At 44.4% G+C, this 20,010-nt stretch overlaps 1 protein-coding gene across 3 annotated transcripts in view; it reads left to right on the plus strand.

Annotated features, from left to right (window-relative positions):
• GABPB1 (GA binding protein transcription factor subunit beta 1) overlaps nucleotides 1-20,010 on the plus strand; it is a 92,822-nt gene that overhangs the window by 18,704 nt on the left and 54,108 nt on the right. The window contains exons 1-2 of one of the 3 annotated variants that reach the window (XM_029575706.1): nucleotides 3,108-3,639; nucleotides 8,999-9,106. The exons of 1 other annotated variant lie outside the window; for it this stretch is intronic. In XM_029575706.1, the coding sequence (XP_029431566.1) occupies nucleotides 8,999-9,106 (108 nt within the window). In that variant the 5' untranslated portion in view covers nucleotides 3,108-3,639. Of the gene's footprint in view, nucleotides 1-3,107; nucleotides 3,640-8,998; nucleotides 9,107-20,010 lie in introns of those variants that run through there. One more of the 3 variants, XM_029575705.1, reaches the window with a different exon arrangement.

Genomic DNA, 20,010 nt, shown 5'->3' on the forward strand with positions numbered 1-20,010 from the left:
GCACTGGCTGCCAATACACTTTAGAATTATCCACAAATCCCTCACTATCATCTACAAGACTATCCATCACCAAGCATCCCTCAATCTTCAAATTCCACTCAGAAAGCACACATCCACCAGACCCATCAGAGAAGCCTACAAAGGATCACTCCTTGTTCCACAAACCAAAACCACTCAACACCTAACCTACAGAGACCGAGCCTTTTCCACAGCCGGACCTTCACTATGGAACTCTATTCCTCCCGATCTAAGACAAGAACCATGCCTTCCTACTTTCAGAAAAAGGCTTAAGACATGGCTATTTAAGCAAGCCTTCCCAGATCCATATTGAAAGACAGTAACATCTTATAAGACATTACACAATATTATGTAAATTATTAATGTAAATAATTCATCTTTACTACTCAACTATCTTACTCTAATTCTCTCCCCAGTTTTATGACCCTGTTGTAATGTAACTTTTATTTCTTTGCACTTGTTTATGTTCTGTTTTTTGTGCACACCCTCTCGTTATTTGTAAACCGGCATGATGGGGTTCCTAATCTCGAATGCCGGTATAGAAAAATCTATAAATAAAATAAATAAATAAATAAATTTCGTTGGAAATATTAGTGCATATATTGGAGCAGAACTGGATTGAATTTTTTTTTTTTTATTATCTGGTGGGAGCTGCACAATTTATAAAATACTAGCATTAATCGCAGCGCATGTCCCTCATCTAATTCATTTGTCATGCAACTGAAGAACTCAATCAGGTTTGCCATGATTGGCTTCTGAGCCATTCTGCGTTATGTCCTGAAACCTGTTATTTTGTAGATAGTTCACTATACTTTTCTTTAGGAGAATCTTCATTAATTTTCCCACCATTGAGGTAACACTAACCGGTCTGTAGTTTCCAACCTCCTCTCTGCTGGCACTTTTATGAAGAGGTGCTACTTCTGCCGTTCTCTAGTTTCATGAAACCACTCCCGTCTCCAAAACTCTATTAAATGGTCTTCTAGTGGAGCCACCAGAACTTTAATATTCTAGGATGCATTCTGTCTGGCCCCAGAAGTTTGTCCACTTTGTTTTGCTAGTTCCATGCAGACACACTCTTCCCTAAACGGTGTTGAGTCTACCCCACTTCCATATGTTCACTGGTCCTTGTCCAAAGTCTTCTGTGAATATTGAAGAGAGGTGATGGTTTCTCCACACATTGCTCCTTGTCACCTTCAGTCTTACTATTCCACCTGTGGTTTCCCTCCTTTTTCTGCATACCTGGAAAATGTTTTGTCACCTTGCTTTATGTTTTAGCTGTCTTTTCTTCTGCTTGTGCATTTGCCTTCCTGATTTCTTTCTTTGTGTATTTTAGCTTTACTAGCTATTCTTCCCAATGTTGTTCTTTTTGAGAACCTTGTACTTTTTGAATGCTAATCTTTTTGCCTTTACGTTGTTTCAGCCACCTCTTTAGAGAGCCATATCGGTTTCCTGTTTCTCTTATTTATTTTTCCAACTTGTTGCCATTTTTATGCATCTCTCTAGTTTTGGCCCACTGTCCTTTCACTTCACCTGTCTCTACCCACCCCACTAGTGCCTCCTTAAGGTATTTGCACATTTTACTAAAGTCATTTTACTAAAGTCAGTATTTTTGAAACTTTGGACTTTTGAGCTTCAGGTGGGCACTCTTCCTGCACAACTCAGACTGGAACCCTCCACACAGTTTTTCAAAAAGAATCTAAAAACCTGGTTATTCCAAAAAGCCTACCAGCCCATATGTTAAACCCCAACCTCATGATACAATGTAAATCTCTCAATGCCATTAGCCTCAGTATACACCCGCGTACCACAATTAAGCTCCACTTTGTTCCCTTCCCCATGTACCTACTTATACTGTGTAATAATTCTTGAGTTGCCCACTGTTAAAATGTAATTATATTAATTGTTGAGTTACTTCTGTTACAATGTAATAATAATAAGACACCTTTGTCTTACTATTCTCCGCGTTAACATGTAAACCGATTTGATATACCCCAATGAATGGTGGTATATAAAAGCAAAAATAAATAAATCTACCCAAACATTTTGAGACACTTCCTCCATTTGTAAGTGCCAGACCCAGTATCACCCCTTCCCTTGTGGATTCTATCACCATTTGACTGAGCAGAGCTCCTTGGAAGGCATCCACAATCTCTTTCCTTTGTTCCAGTTTAGCGGCTGGGATGCGCCAGTCCACATCTGGTAGGTTAAAATCTCCCACCAATAACCCTTCCTCCTTCATGCTTATCTTTTGGATGTCTCCAGTTTCTCCATCTGAGCTGGGCATCTGTAGCCTATACCAATATAGATGGAAGTGCCACCTCCTTTTTCCAAGACAGCCCAAAATGCTGCCTCTTTTCCCCATACTCCTGCACACTGATATTATTTTATATTTAGGGTATTATCTTCTAGAAAAGTAATTTGAACAACCTTCAAAATTCTTTATAGCATCTATGTAAGACCCCTTACTAATTTGGCCTCTGAGGTAGGACCACGCTTAAGCAAACTATGGAGAGCAAATTTCAAACTGTCCACATTGGAACTAAGTCCATGGGTGCTTTTTACCTTTGCTCTTTGTACCAGTTTTCAAAGAGAAAGTATGTAGAGGTATAAAATATCTGTGGATATTTGCATCTGCTTTTTGTGTAAGTACTTTCTCCATGGACAATAATGCATACAGGGTGGAAAATGCAATCTGCACGCATTTGTTTTCCTCCTCCACTTAAACATGCCCCAGAACACCTCCTTTAAATGCACACATGCTTTTGGCCGTATTGAGGGAAGGCATTTTTGAGCTGTGTAAATCACTGTTTACTTAAGTTTATTTAATGCTTGATACATCGCAAATCTTACTGAAGTAAATCAATGTGATGACCAATAAAATGAACATGATATAATAAAGTGAACAGCACAAAATAAAATTATAAAAATAGATAAATAGATACAAACTTTAATGTAAAAATTAAATAGAGACACAAGCACTAGAAATAATAAAATTGACAGAACCCTAAACTGAAAATAGTGAAGGTCAATTACAGGGAACATTTGAATACAAATAAGAGGCCAAAACAGTATAAAACATAAGAAGAAAATAAATAGATAAATAATAATAGTAGTGTCTTGAATTTTAAGTAATACTGGCCAAGCAAAGCATATTTAGCTGTGTAAATGTCTTGAAGATTGCCCCTTTAAGTGTTTCTTTAGAGCCAGTGGTATAGGAATCTCCTGCCCAGGCTCCTTACAACCCACTTCTGTGACACCCCTGGAATCCTGAAACTTTTGCTAGTGCTTTCTGTGCCTCTGCATGTGACACGTAGACCAGCAGATTAGTTTTACAAAGCACCGGTATATAAGAAGACTCAACTCACTTCTGTTACTTGGTAGATTGAACTACCTATTAACTCATATTTCAATATAGAAAGTACTGTTAGAATTTAACCTGGTTTTGGGATTATGAAAATGTAGTTTTGCTTGCTGTCATTAAGGAAACTGTAGTATTCCAAGTTTACTTGTGCCTCTGAATAGTACATGAGCTAACAAGTGGGTATGTGTACTAAGGATCCTACATTGGCAACAGCATTTGCTATACCTTAAGCAAATAAACAGAGAAGCGCTCGACTTCAGGTAAGAAATGAAATGAGAATCGACTCGCCATGCACATTTTGCTTCACTAGTTTTTCTTTTTTGCTTTCTTATGTTTCCCATTCATTTCCTTCATCTTTTTCTCTACTGTCCCTTTTTCCTTGTACCTCTCTGCTGCCTCTCCGTGAAAAGGTTATTTAATATGCAATATGGCCAGATGCCACTTGACTGACTACTACACACTGGTGTATGGAAATGAAATTCCTTAGCATGTTTTTATCGCAACCTGTCTATGGATATTCTTTTATGATGATGCTGAAGAATTTAATTTCTTGGTGTGTGACTTGTAACAACCAGAGTAGTTGCTGGACATTTTTAGAGCTTAGGTTTTCAGTCTGTCATTGTGAGCTTTCCCAGCCTATACAAATATCCACAGGACTTTGTCTCTGATGCTTGCCATTTTTCCATTACATGAACTGACCATAGTTAAATTAAACCTGAGAGAATTTAGGAGTGTTTTTGCTAATCCTTTTCTCTGAGGATAAGCAGGATGATAGTCCTCACATATGGGTGACATCATCAGATGGAGCCCCGTCACGGAAAACTTACGTCAAAGTTTCTAGAACTTTGACTTGGCACAAAGAGCATGCCCTATACCATGCATCCATGTGGGATCCCTCTCCAGTTTTTCTTTTTCCGTGGGACTGCATCATCATGGTTGGTAAGCTCTAATTTGGGCCTTTTCAGCCTATTTTGGAAAACTTTCTTCTTTTGCTTCTTTTTGCAGTTTTTTTTTTACGTTCAATGCTGGGTCCCTCTTGGTCCATCCCTGATAGAGTTCCTATTCAGGGTTTTCATTGTTTAACTGTAAGTTTCCTTTTGTGGTCGATTCCCCCGCACTGGCAGTGCTTCGGTGTTGCTGGCCATCGATGCCTGCTGCCATCGATTTTGATTTTACACCCCTTTTATTTCATCCCATCATGGCCACATCTGGATTTTGGCAATACGCTTGGTGCCCATCAAGTCCATTATGGACCACATGAGACATGTGTCCTCTGCCTGAGGGCATTGCATGACGTCCAGGGTTGCCACCTGTGTACACAGATAACTCCGAAGGGATGTCATCTTCGACTTGACAAGATGGGACAACTCTTCGGGTCGAGGAAGACTGAGCCATCGGCATCGAAGGACCTCAGAGCCGCACTGACGGACACTGCACCATCGATATCAGCAGGACCGTCAGTGCTGTCCATGGATAGGGGTGCCGGAGAATGACCACCGTCAAGCTCCTCCAGGCCAAGGATGTCTGGTTCCTTGTCATCGGGGAAGGACCAGGCCGAGCATTGAGGGAAGCCGAAGAAGCATCAGCTCCGGTTTCCGTCAATACATGATGCTGTGCACGGGGTACACTGCACATACTGTTATGCCCCCAAAGTGACCCTCCGGTGAGGAGTGCCAGTCCTCCATTAGTGCCAGGAGTCCACAATGGTCTCCACCAGTTCTGATGCCAGTCATTGATCCGCCTCGTTTGTGTGATCAGATATGCGCTATGGGCTTTCAGAGATCGGCTATCCAACAAAGTTGTCTTGCTCCACACTGACAACCAGGTAGCGATGTGGTAGGTCAGCAAGCAGGGTGGTATGGGATTGTACCTCCTCTGTCAGGAAGCAGTCCAGATCTGATCATGGGCCCTGTCTCACGGGATGGTGCTCAGGGCCATGTTCCTGACCAGGACAGAGAATGTGGTAGCAGACAGACTGAGTTGCGCCTTCAGGCCCTACAAATGGACCCTGGACACAGGGGTTTGAGAATCGGAGATTCTGCTTCTGGGGGAACCCGGACATAGATCTATTTGCGTCCCCTTGCAACAAGAAGATGCCTTGGTTCTGCTCCCCGTACAAGCCAGATGCGAAACCAGCCTCAGAAGCCCTTGCCCGTCATTGGAGTAAGGTTCTTTGGTATGCGCATCTTCTGATTCCCTTAGTGGCGAAGACTCTTTTGAAGCTTTGCGAGGACAAAGGGACTATGATCTTCATAGCCCCTTACTGGCCGAGAAAGAAAGGTCTGTTTTCCACTTCTACGGGAGTTGTCCATCCGGATACAAATCAGCCTGGGGACTTACTCATATCTCATCATGCAAGATAAAGGCATGTTGCGGCATCCCAATCTCCAGGCCTGTCGCTCTCAGCCTGGATGTTGATTCTGCAATCACTTGATCTCTCAAAGGATGTGTCTTGGGTCCTGTTGGCTTCTAGAAAGCCTTTCACTAGAAAGTCCTATGGACTGAAGTAGAGGAGGCTTTCCATGTGGTGTGAGCAGAAGGACCTAGATCTGTTTACCTGCCCCACCAAAAACTGCTTGATTACCTTCTACACCTATCGGAAGCTGACTTAAGAACCATTAGAGTTCATTTCAATGCAATTGGTGCATATCACCATGGTGTGGATGGTACACACCCATCTGTGGGAACGAGAAGTGATTCCACATGCCTAGAGGCATAAACTAGTCTGACTCCAGTGTTTCTTAAAGCAATTTATCTTTATTTTCCAATTTAACAAATACACATTAGTAGACTGCCTTTACCTTCAGCTTCATTCCAGCTCAGTTTTTGGACAGCAATATTCTACAGGAGCTACCTTCCTCCTGGAGACCTGGGCCTAGTCTGCTGAACCTAACTAGGCAAAGACCTTTATTCCCCAGTCTCTATTCACGCTCTATGAGCTACACCTGTCCCGCAAGATCCCACCCACAGAGCATTCTCTCCTTAGGTGCGAGTCTTTTCCTGCACAGTTAAGTAGGGGAACACTAGGGGCACTATCTCACACCATCTCTGTACAGCCTATAGTTGTGCGATTCATGCGGGGCCTGCTTCACTTGAAGCCTTCCTAAGGCATACCGCTGTGTCGTGGGACCTCAACATGGTATTAGCTTAACTGATGAAAGTTTCTTTTGAGCTACTGAAATCCTTTCACCTGAATTACCTAACCTGGAAGGTCATATTTTTGGTGGCGATCACCTCAGCACGCAGGGTCAGCGAGCTCCAGGCCTTAGTGACTTATCCACCTTACACTGTTTTATCATGACAGGGTGGTCTTGCACACACACTTTAAGTTCCTGCCTAAGGTGGTGACAGACTTCCATCGTCCTGCCAACATTCTTTCCCAGGCCCCATTCGCACTAAGATGAGCAAGCACTGTACAATTTGGACTGCAAGCAACCCTTAGCCTTCTGTCTGGAGTGGACAGAAGGAATAGGTTAGGCGTTGCCATTGCCAAACCAGACACTATCCAATTGGCTAGCAGATTGTATCTCCTTCTGTTATTCTCAGGCGGGACTGTATCTTAACGTCATGTCAAGGCTCATTCTGTCAGAGCCATGGCAGCGTCTGTGGCCCACTTGCCAGCAGTTCCCGTGGAGGAGATCTGCAAGGGCTATGACGTGGAGTTCTCTCCACACAATCACATCTCACTATTTCTTGGCTAGGGATGGCTGATGTCACAGTAGGTTTGACCAATCTGTCCTTCAGAACAGAACCCAACTCTCTCCTGCCTAGGTCCCATTGTTTGGGTTCAGGCTGTCTCCTCCTCTGTTACCAGCTGCACCACTGTTGTTGTGCCCGTTGGCACCTGGTTTGGGTGTCTGTTGGTCCCCCTTTTATGTTGGAACAGCCTGTAGCTAGGGATTCACCCATCTGTGAGGACTACCGTCCTGCTTGTCCTCTGAGAAAGTAGAGTTGCTTACCTGTAACAGGTGTTCTCTGAGGACAGTAGAATGTTCTCACGAAACCCGCCCACCACCCCATGGAGTTGGGTTGCTCCTATTTTTGTTTTTGTATAATTATATGTTATAAGACTGGAGAGGGACCCCACATAGAAGCGTGTTATCGGGCATGCTCATAAGTTTTCCATGTCGGGCCTCCATCTGATGATGGATATCCTGCTGTCCTCGGAGAATACCTGTTACAGGTAAGCAACTTTGCTTTCTCTGCATTCTTGAGAGAGAAAAAAATTGTTTTTTAAAATTAGGTTCTTACCTTGCACAGAAGACGGAGCCTTCTGTAGGAGAACTATTTCCTACTTTTTGAACAATTGCCATAGAACAATATAGTCTTTCTTGTTAGCAGTCCTCCTAGATGCTACAAACTTTATGGGTAATTTTCAAAAGGATTTAGATGTGTAAAAGTAGCATACATTATAGCAATTTTCAAAAACCTATTTATGCACTTAAAGATGAATTTTAAAAACCCGATGTGTGCCCAAACCAGGAGATATGCAAATATGTTGGGCCGGTGCATGCCGAACAAATTTTAAAAGACACCAGAGTATGCATCTCCCACTGCGCGCACAAATGAACAATTCCAAAAAAGGGGTGGGGTGTGGTTATGGTCTGAGCCGGGCATAGGCATTCCTAGATTTCAATTTCAAATTAGCACATAAATACTAACATGCACTGGCGCGTGCAGAGGTCCTCTGCTGCATAACTTTTCTTTTGCTATGGAGTATGTGTAAGTAATAAAATAAAGATAAATAGATCAGTGGGGTTTTATGGGCCGGGGCTAACAGGAGAGAAAGAAAACTATTAAACTAGGGGGTTTGGAGTCCTAACCCTTATCGGGATGAACTGGGAAAATTGGCAATGGCGTCAGTGTGTATTAAAATTCCCCCACATACGCAATAGAAAGGGCATTTGCGAGCATAGGTACGTGCCCACTTAAAATTGCATGCACATGTGCGCAAAGGCAGCCTGTTTTATAACATGCGCACATGTACGCGCATGTGTTATAAAATGGCTGCGTCCCTGGGCGTGGGCCGACGAGCATGTGCGCATGTGCACCCACGTGCCTGTTTAAAAGTCACCGGCATAAAGCGCACTTATGCGCGTAAAACCTGTTGAAAATTCAATAGCATATATCGTAATATCGTAGCAATTTTCAAAAATCTGCTTGCTCATGTAAAACCTAGTTTTAAGCACATAAATTCTTTTGAAAATTACCCCCATGGACTTTCCTTCTATAATACAACTCTCCTCCTTGTTTTATCACAAAAGAATCAGAATGTCAAAGCATACTTGTTTTCAGGTTGCCTACATATACCAAAGAGTACAGGCATGTGTATTAGAGTGTATATGGAACTTGACAGGAAAAACTATAATGTTGCTTGTAAAGAGAGATTTATAATGGAGTCTCAGTTCAGGAAAACTGTGAAAAATGGGATATATGTTTTGCTAAAGAGATTACAACAGCAAAAAAACACGTTTCAAAGTTTTCCATGTTCTCTGTGTGGGATAGATGCTTATCATTTCTGCTGACTAGAAACCCCTGAATGAGATAAAAGTTTAAAGGGCAAATAGTTTAAAAGACTTGTTAAATAAGAGGTTTGATTTCTTTTAACAATTTGACCAGATGTCCCTGGTAGATTTGGGAAAGAAGCTTTTAGAGGCTGCACGAGCAGGTCAAGACGATGAGGTTCGCATTTTAATGGCAAATGGAGCACCTTTTACTACAGACTGGGTAACAAAAGCTTTTTATTATTGTTTTATAAGTGACATTATTTATTATTATTAATAATAATGTGATATTTCTTTCTAATGATGGAATCAAAATGTTAGTTACAATTGCACAATTTACTATGTTACAATAGGTATTATTGTGTAATTCTTGCTTACAATTCATACTTAAAAACCTTTTACAATGGTGCCATTGGAAATTCCTAATTACGCTGAAATCATTTTAATATCAGTCTCTGTCACACAGTCACAGGAGGCAAATTAATGCACAGTCTCTTTTGCATTGATAAATATTAGGTATGATGAACATGAATGACATCACCAGTGGATGTGATCTACTCAGATTTCACTAATGTCTTCAACAGGAGACTCATAAATAAGCCAGGCAGCCTAGTGATGAGTTTTAAGATGAGAAAATGGATTAGAAACCGTTTGAGTGATAGATGACATAGGTTGATATTAAGTGGAGCTCAGGTAGTAGCCATGAAAGATAATTCTAATGTCAGTTCTATACATTGCTTTCATAACTGACAACATACTGTCTGGCCAGGAAGATATGCATTTTCTCAGATCATGCTACATTCTGAAACAGGAATAGTCAAGTAAGTGTAAAAATTAGGAGAAATTATTTAAAAAAAATAAAAAAAGATTTAGGCCCAGTCACATATGTGCTAATAAATATTTAGTTCTGAGCCAAGCTTTGGGATAAAGAAAAACCCAGGTTAGCAACATGTGATGAAGGGCGAAGATGAAGTGTTGATAAGCACCAAACTGGAGAGAAATCTGTGAGTGATCATATTTTTACTTCAAAGTAGTTCATAGCATGACAAGACAGTGAAAAGAACCAGTTATTTGCTGGGTCTGCCTAGGAAAGAGGTATAACCAGCAGAAAAAAAAGCAAGTATTGATGTTGCTGATTAAATCATTGGTGAGGCCTAATCTGGAATATTGTGTTCATTTCCAATAGTCACATCTCCAGAAGAACATAGACAGAGTAGAGGCAATCTAGAAGAGGGTATGAGTATGATACAGTGTCTGCAGCATAAGCTATATGAGTTATTGTAAGGACTTGCATATGACCAAGAGGCAGGGAAGAGGATATTATAAAGATAATCAACTAGCCCAATGGGATGAATAGTGCAGGGCTTGAAATTTCTGTGTGCCTGATTGCACAGATGCCTAAAATTTTGGTTCTGACACCCAAGATTGGTGGATTGGTCCAGTACTCTGTACTGATACTTTTCTGCACCACTTCATATCCATCAAAAGAAAGGGGAGCATCTCTGGTCAAAGGCATGATTTGCACTGGTCAATAAAGAGTAACTCCAGAACTGTCACAGAACAATGCTTCTGTTCCCATCAGGCTGAAGCAGGCCAGCAGCATGAGGATGGAACGAAAACACAGGTTTCTGGTCCCCATAGCCCTGCTCCAATCCTTTGAACAAATAACATTTATAAATAGGAAATATGGGGGGGGAGTCACAAAAACCAGATCTGGATGCTTTTCCTCATCCATGTGCTGCCAGCCTTCCAGTTCTGTTTTAGCCATGACATTAGGCACGAGGAACACAAGAACATGAGGGAAAATCAATTTTCAGTTTGTGTTGCTTTAGCTTCTAAAAAATTTCTGCAGATATCTAGCAGTTTCTAATATTTTTCCAGTCCTGAAAAGATGTACAAGACACAAAGATTAATTTTATAGATTTTATTTTATGTATTGTTTTAATTGATTTACTTTGTTGCACTTCGCCTAGCATTATTTTGATATAGGTGAAAGATAAATAAAAAATAAATGAATGATTGGTTTTAGCACAAGCTAAAGCAAATTTAGTGCATGTTAAGCAGATTTAGCATGCAATATAGCATGTGCAAAAATAGCGTATGCTGAACAAAACAAAAATAAAAGTAATAGAAACAAAAAGCAAAGGGGCGGATTTTAAAAGGCGCGCGAATAGCCTACTTTTGTTTGCGCTCCAGGCGCAAACAAAAGTACGCTGGATTTTAGTAGATACGCGCGGAGCCGCGCGTATCTGCTAAAATCCTGGATCGGCGCGCGCAAGGCTATGGATTTTGTATAGCCGGCGCGCGCCGAGCCGCGCAGCCTACCCCCGTTCCCTCCAAGGCCGCTCCGAAATCGGAGCGGCCTCGGAGGGAACTTTCCTTTGCCCTCCCCTCACCTTCCCCTCCCTTCCCCTACCTAACCCACCCGCCCGGCCCTGTCTAAACCCCCCCCTTACCTTTGTCGGGGGATTTACGCCTCCCAGAGGGAGGCGTAAATCCCCGCGCGCCAGCGGGCCTCCTGCGCGCCGGGCCGCGACCTGGGGGCGGGTACGGAGGGCGCGGCCACGCCCCCGGACCGCCCTGGGCCGTAGCCACGCCCCCGTACCCGCCCCCAAAACGCTGCCGACACGCCCCCGAAACGCCGCGACGACCGGGCCCGCCCCCGACACGCCCCCCTCGGAGAACCCCGGGACTTACGTGAGTCCCGGGGCTCTGCGCACGCCGGGAGGCCTATGTAAAATAGGCTTCCCGGCGCGCAGGGCCCTGCTCGCGTAAATCCGCCCGGTTTTGGGCGGATTTACGCGAGCAGGGCTCTGAAAATCCGCCCCAAAGTGTAATATTTTTCCCCTGCACATTCCTAATTTTGATAGGAGTTTGAAGGGCAGAGACTCAGAAGTAACATAAAGAAATATTCCTTTATAGCAGTTTACACTTTCGAGTTTGCCCATTCCTCACAGAACACTGATCAAAGCTTTACGCAATCCCCTCTAACAACTACCCTCTTAACTTTGCCCTTTGTAATCCTCCTTCACCCACCATGCCTGCCCCTCACTCTTGTATTCCTCTGCCTTTCACTTTCTCCACTCGAGCATCCTTTCCTTTCAGCACCCTCTTAACACACAATCTCATGTGGTCCCTCTTTCACCTCCCTCTCCCATGCTTGTATGGCCTCTCTTTTTCAGCCTCCTCCATCTTTTGCCCCTCCCTCTGGCCAGCAGAAAGATATCCGCACTTCTTACCTGCCTCTGCTGGCTTCACTCTGATGTTTGAACTTGTGTTACCGGCCGGTTGAAAAATGCTGCTTCATAGAAATGGTATTGGATACATGGAACAGTCTCCTAGTGGTGGAGGTAGGAGAAAAGCATATAGAAATTGGAAAAGTCATGATGCAGACATACTGGTGGGGAAGTGAGGTTAAAGCTGGTGATTTAAAAGGGTCTGTTATATTGCAGTAGATAGGAAAAATAAAAACTGGATGGCTTGTATTAATATCATTCTCCACGTTTCTGTGTATCACATCCACAGCATGAACCCATCTGATCTCAATCCATATGAGGTAACTTATGACACAGGTCTAAACATGGTTACTCCCAAGGGTTAAGGGTAAATACCTGGGACAGAGTTCAATCATTTTAAAAAAATCCTTAAAATTTGTAATTGATACAAAATTGGTAGTCTCTCACAGGACAAGCAGGATGGTAGTCCTCACATATGGGTGACATCACAGGATGGAGCCCAATCACGGAACACTTTTGTCAAAGTTTCCAGAACTTTGACTGGCCCCTACTGGGCATGCCCAGCATGGCATTAACCCTGCAGCTAGCAGGGGTCCCCCTTCAGTTTTCTTTTTTCCACGCAGCAGTAGCCTCGCGGTTAAGGAGCTCTGCAGAGATTCCTGACAGGAATTTTCCTCACGGAATTACTAAAAGTTAAGTTGCTCCACAGGGGTTCCTCCTTTAACTTTTCCAAGCCACGGTACTCTGGTAAGTTTTTACCCGTTTTCTGTCGATTACCATCGAGTTTGGCCCTTGCGGCCTACTGGCCGTCGACCATACTGCGGCTCAATTTTTTGCCATGGCGATGGGGTTCCGTCGGTGCCCAGACTGTAATCACACCATGTCCATCACAGACCCCCATAAAGTCTGTGTAATGTGTCTTGGACGAGAACATGATGTCTTGACCTGCACCAAATGTGCCCTAATGACACCAAAAGGTCGCAAGGCCAGAATGGAGAAGATGGAACTTGTCTTCCGTGCTCAAATCCTGACTCCGTCCATTGCATCGACGTCGTCAGAACCGGCTCCGTCAACTTCGCGCCAGCATCGACCACCGGCCGGTGACCGTCTGGCATCGACGACATCTCGGCCTTCGACACCCTCTACCCCCCCTCAGGACCGAGGGGATCGTAGAGACAAACATCGACATCGAAAGTCTTGGACCATCGAGGAAGTGAAATCATCGACCTCGCCATCGTCCGAGCAGCCATCGAAGAAACTCCGTCAAGAAAAGGCACCGACCTTTTCGGCGACTGGGTCACCGAGGCAACCTTCACCCAACAGGGTATCGGGAGCCACGACTCCGCCTTTAATGGTGGTCCCTCCGGCTATGCCTCTGCCTCCTTCTCTTCCGGAGCCAGAGCTGCTTGATCCAGGTCTCCGAGAAGAACTGGACCGGATGGTTCAGGAGGCCATTGACAAGGCAATGCAACGACTCCAGGTTCCTCCGGCATCGACACCGGTACCAATTGTGGAACCGACCACCGTCCCGATTCCGGCAGCATTGGCACTGCTGCTGTCCAGGATTGAAGCGCTCATTGCCGCTTTTCCACCGAAGGACCATGGGTCACCGATGGCTCCGGTGCCGTCCCCGCTTACTCTGTCATCAGGAGGAGAAACACCGTTCCACATCCCTCCATCGGGAGTTCTGCCGATACGTCCCTTGCCACCGATCCAACCATCGGTGCCGATATACCCATCAGCACCACCGAGCCATCCATCGATGCCTTCGATGCCTTCATCGGTGCCTCCAATTATTCCTTCGATTCCTTCGGAGCCTAGACCAGGACCTTCGGGTATCCCATCATCCCATTCCCCTCTACTTCCTAGAGGGGGAGGTGCTGATCCATATGACACCTAGACTGGTGATTCCTCACCAGACACTGATGATTTGCCTTCACCACCTTCACCCACTGAAAGTAGAAAGCGTTCTCCTCCAGAGGACCTTTCCTTTATAAATTTTGTGAAGGAAATGTCTGAATTGGTTCCCTTCCAATTACAGACTGAACAGGATGATAGACATCAGATGATGGAGTTGCTCCAATTCCTGGATGCTCCCAAGGAAATAACCTCCATCCCTATCCACCAGGTTCTTCTAGACCTCCTCAAGAAGAACTGGGAACATCCTGGCTCCATTGCTCCAGTCCACAGAAAAGCTGACACTACCTATTTGGTGCAGTCAGCTCTGGGCTTTCAGAAGCCTCAATTGGATCACTAATCTGTAGTGGTAGAATCTGCACAGAAGAGAGCAAAGAGGTCAAAGTCTCACAAGGAACAGAAGTTTCTAGATGCCATTTGTCGCAGAGTCTTCCAAGGATCAATGCTCATTTCCCGAATTGCCGCTTATCAGCTCTATATGACCCAATATAATATGGTTATTTTTAAGCAGATACAAGACTTGACAGACTCCCTGCCTCAGCAATTTCAAGATCAGCTCCAAACCATAGTAAACAAGGGTTTTGAGGCAGGCAAGCATGAGATCAGATCATCTTATGATATCTTTGACACTGCTACCAGGGTATCTGCAGCTGCTATTTTGGCAAGAAGGTGGGCCTGGCTCAAGTCTTCTGACCTTCGCCCTGAGGTACAAGACAGGTTATCTGACCTGCCCTGTGTAGGAGATAATCTGTTTGGCGAACAGATTCAATGGGCGGTGGCAGAACTTAAGGACCATCATGAGACCCTAAGACAACTCTCTCTGATGCCTTCTGACAACTCTTCTAAACAGCCCTTCTGAAAGGACTCTAAAAAGTCATTCTTCCGCCCGAAGAAGTCCTACCCGCCACCAACCAGATCCCGTTCCACGAGACCTTTTCAAAAAACCCAGTCTTGTCAGACACGGAAACAAAATCCGCAAGCAGCTCCTCAACCAGGTCCTGCTTCAGGTTTTTGATTTCTACCTAGAGAATAGCAGCCAGCTTCCATTGCCTCACATATCAGTGGGAGGTCAATTATGCCACTTCCACAACATATGGCACACAATCACCTCAGACCAATGGGTACCGGCGATAATTGCTCAGGGTTACCATCTGAACTTTCATTCCGTGCCACCGGACTCCCTACCTCTACTGACGTGGAGAACATCCGATCACTTCATCCTTCTGGATCAAGAGGTCTCCCTCCTTCTCCAGTCCAAGGCAATAGAACCCGTACCCTACTCTCAGCATGGCTTAGGATTCTATTCCCGGTACTTTCTAATCCCCAAAAAATCGGGAGGCGTTCGTCCTATTCTGGACCTACAGGCCCTCAACAAGTACCTCCAGCGAGAGAAGTTCAAGATGGTAACCTTAGGCTTGCTTCTTCCTCTTCTACAAAGAGGAGACTGGCTCTGCTTTCTGGACCTCCAGGACGCATACACTCATATTGCGATAACTCCATCTCATCGCAAATACCTGAGGTTTCTAGTAGGCCCCAAGCACTATCAATACCGAGTGCTTCCATTCGGCCTAGCGTCTGCGCCACGAGTCTTCACAAAATGCCTCGTAGTAGTTGCAGCCTTCCTCAGGACCCAAGGTGTTCCCATCTACCCTTATCTAGATGACTGGTTAATCAGGGCTCCCACTCAGCAAGCTGCTCTGTCGTCCCTCAATGTAACCTTACACACTCTAATTTCATTAGGATTTTTCATCAACTACGACAAATCCTACTTAGTCCCATCTCAAACCTTGTCGTTCATTGGGGCAGACTTGGACACCTTGCAGGCAAAGGCTTTTCTGCCTCGACAGCGAGCTCTCACTCTCGTGTCTCTTGCACACCAGCTGCAGTCTCAGCACTTCGCGACTGCACGACACTTTCTTATCCTTCTGGGACACATGGCGTCCTCAGTTCAGGTCACACCAATGGCCCGTTTGGCCATGAGAGTCATGCAGTGGACTCTAAGGTCTCAATGGACTCAAAGCATTCAGTCCCGGTCGACCGTTGTCCACGTAACAGACTCACTCCGTCAGTCTCTAGCCTGGTGGAAAAATCAGATCAATCTCCTCCACGGCTTGCCCTTTCAGGCTCCAGACCCTCAATTAATTCTCACCACCGATGCTTCCAGCCTCGGATGGGGAGCCCATGTGGCCAATCTGCAGACACAAGGATCTTGGTCTCCAGAGGAAGCCAAACACCAAATAAATTTCCTGGAGATTCGAGCAATCAGATATGCTCTCACGGCATTTCAGGATTGCTTCTCAAATCAAGTTATCCTGATCCAGATGGACAACCAGGTGGCCATGTGGTACATCAACAAACAGGGAGGCACGGGCTCCTTCCTTCTGTGTCGGGAAGCTGCACAGATATGGGCGGAAGCTCTCTCCCATTCGATGTACCTCAGGGCCACCTTCTTGCCGGGAGTGGACAATGTGTTGGCAGACAAGCTGAGTCGCATCTTTCAACCGCACGATTGGTCTCTCAACCCCTCAGTAGTGAACTCCATCTTCCAACAATGGGGATATCCTCAAATAGACCTCTTTGCGTCTCCTCAAAACTGCAAAGTAGAGAACTTCTGCTCTCTCATTTGCAGCAAACACACTCTCAGCCCAGAGACGCATTCTCCCTCTTGTGGGCAACCGGTCTACTCTATGCATTCCCTCCACTTCCTCTTCTCTCGAAGACTCTCGTGAAATTACATCAGGACAAGGGAACCATGATCCTGATAGCACCTCACTGGCCTCGCCAAGTGTGGTTTCCAGTACTTCAGGATCTCTCCATTCGCAGGCACATTCCCTTGGGAAAGGACCAGCTTCTGATCACTCAAAACAATGGGTGCCTCCGCCACCCCAACCTTCACGCCTTGTCCCTGATGGCATGGATGTTGAAAGGTTAATCCTTCAGCCACTTAACCTTTCTGAACCAGTTTCCCGTGTCTTGATTGCTTCATGGAAGCCTTCCACGAGAAAATCTTATTCTTACAAATGGAACAGGTTTACGTCATGGTGCTCTTCTCAGTCCCTTGACCCCTTTACCTATCCACTCACGAAGTTTTTGGACTATCTCTGGCACTTATCAGAGTCAGGTCTAAAAACGTCTTCCATCAGAATGCATGTCAGTGCGGTAGCCGCCTTCCATAAAGGTGTCGGGGATGTTCCTATATCAGTACAACCCCCTTGTAACACGTTTTCTGAAAGGCTTGCTTCACTTCAAGCCTCCACTGCGTCCTCTGGCCCCTTCTTGGGACCTCAACCTAGTTTTGGGTCGGCTCATGAAACCACCATTCGAGCCTCTTCACTCCTGTGATCTTCGCTATCTCACATGGAAAGTGATTTTCCTTCTGGCAATCACTTCAGCTCGCAGAGTTAGTGAATTACAGGCCCTAGTTACCTATCCGCCTTACACTAAACGTCTGCAGGACCGGGCAGTTCTCCACACTCACCCTAAATTTTTACCTAAGGTAGTTTCGGATTTTCATCTAAATCAATCCATAATACTACCTACCTTTTTTCCCAGGCCCCATTCCAATCCAGGAGAACAGGCTATGCATACCCTTGACTGTAAACGGGCTCTAGCATTCTACCTAGACCGTACAGCTGCCCACAGGGAAAGCACTCAATTGTTTGTCTCTTTCCACCCTAACAAGTTAGAGAAGCTTATGGGTAAGCAGACTCTCTCCTCCTGGTTGGCGGACTGCATATCCTTCTGCTATCAGCAAGCGGGCATTCCATTTCAAGACCGTGTCAAAGCACACTCTGTGAGGGCCATGGCGACTTCAGTAGCACACCTACGATCAGTGCCGCTTCCTGACATTTGCAGGGCTGCCACCTGGAGTTCTCTCCATTCCTTTGCAGCCCACTATTGCATGGACAAAGCCGGAAGATAAGATTCCATCTTCGGCCAGTCTGTCCTTCGTAACCTGTTTACAACGTGACTTACCAACACCCTTCCACCTGCCCATTAGGGTTCAGGATGCCCTCTACCAAACTCCTCCCCAATATTTGTGCCTATTGCACATCTTGGGTACATTTGGTGCATACTCGGACATCCTCAGCTCGGTACTCACCCATATGTGAGGACTACCATCCTGCTTGTCCTGTGAGAAAGCAAATGTTGCTTACCTGTAACAGGTGTTCTCATAGGACAGCAGGATGTTAGTCCTCACGAAACCCGCCCGCAGCCCCATGGTGTTGGGTTCATAACGTTTTCTTATTTTATTTTTCAGCACTGCCTGTAGCTTTTAAACAAGATTGAAGGGGGACACCTGCTGGCTGCAGGGTTAGTGCCATGCTGGGCATGCCCAGTTGGGGCCAGTCAAAGTTCTGGAAACTTTGACAAAAGTGTTCTGTGATTGGGCTCCATCCTGTGATGTCACCCATATGTGAGGATTAACATCCTGCTGTCCTGTGAGAACACCTGTTACAGGTAAGCAACATTTGCTATTTGTCATGCACTTTCAAAAAATGGTGCAATGAAGGCTAGGCGTGGTGTTTCTTTATATTCTGAGATAAACATGAAATAGAGAGAGTCCATTTTTAAATTGTCCATTATTAATAGAAATCCATTGTTTAGAAAGATAAACTGGACTCTGCTGAGCAAAATTCTATCAAAGGATAAAATTCTGTTTTGGAGGTATATCCCACTTTTTCATTTCTTTTTTTTAACCAGAATGAAAGATATTTTTCAGAAATGAGCCAGAAACTGCAATTTGTTATGTCTTGCAAATAACTATTAGCAAAAATTAAGAGCCTCTAATGGGTGACTTAAAAAACCAGGACAAGCAAAATTGTATTTTTTTTCAGATGTTGTCCATTAAAACAAACAAAATTAAATATCCACATTTTGTTCTAATTTATATTTATTTCCTACTTAGCCAATCTGACTTTTCATGAATCTAAATAAATTGAGGAACTGTTGTATTGACCCACCTAAAAACCCTATGCAAGCATCTCACTAATACATGTAAAGAAAGAATACACCATGAACAACTGAAGAGTGGTTTCAAGGAAAGAGATTTTTAAAAACAGGGAATGTGACCATAATAAAAGGGGCACCCACTTTATTAAAAAGAAAAAAAGAAAGAGTGTGAGATAGTTAGTAGGAGAAAAAAGAAAGGTGTAAAACCACAAGAGTAAGCACCAGAGCCAAGAAACAGGCTAGTTAATATTCTGTTACACTGCACTGCAGTCAGAACCCGGGGATCATTACTGCTCAGTGACTACTGAGACCTATAGCATTTTTTCAGACAGGAAGTTGTCATTGGTTATATAACCCTAGTTCGACCCCTTCCTCCTCACTAGTCCATCCCATGTCATTTTTCTGCCAGTCTCAAGTGTGGAAGGACCAGAGCTGCTTATCCTTGACAAAGGAGAGAAGAAAGCAGGCAAGAGCTCAGCTGTACTTAAGCTGGGTACCGACGCCCAGCCTTCCTTAAGGCCAGTCTTACTGCTAACAGACTGGATACTGTATTTAGCCCCTCACTTGTGCCCACCACAGCTGCAATTTTATGATGTCAGACTGCATAGTCAAGCCTTGTGATGGCCATTTTGGATTTTAGGACAGTATTGTGATCATAGCTGCCAACTCTGTGGGTGTCTAGGAAAGGGTAATGTGTATTAAATTTGGTACACCTATTTATTTCAAAAGGTTTTTTTTCATGATTTTGATTGCTTCAGAAACTCTGAGTCTTAGAATTTTTAGAAAATGCATTTTTTTGCTAATGTACACTGATTTGAACTTTCCTCTGCTGGGAAGGAAGACTGTACGGTAATTCACTAGGGTAGTTTTGGTGACTGAGTCTGTTTTTTGATCCTGACTGCTGTAGAAGTTAATATGAATTAATAGTAATGACCATGTTGAACAACCTGCCTAGCATTACCACTTTATCTAGTAACAGTTTAATTTGCTCTTTATGATGTCCTTCAGTTTTATAAAACAT

The sequence above is a fragment of the Rhinatrema bivittatum genome, chromosome 13 (genome assembly GCF_901001135.1).
Source record: "Rhinatrema bivittatum chromosome 13, aRhiBiv1.1, whole genome shotgun sequence".
Classification (NCBI taxonomy): domain Eukaryota; kingdom Metazoa; phylum Chordata; class Amphibia; order Gymnophiona; family Rhinatrematidae; genus Rhinatrema; species Rhinatrema bivittatum.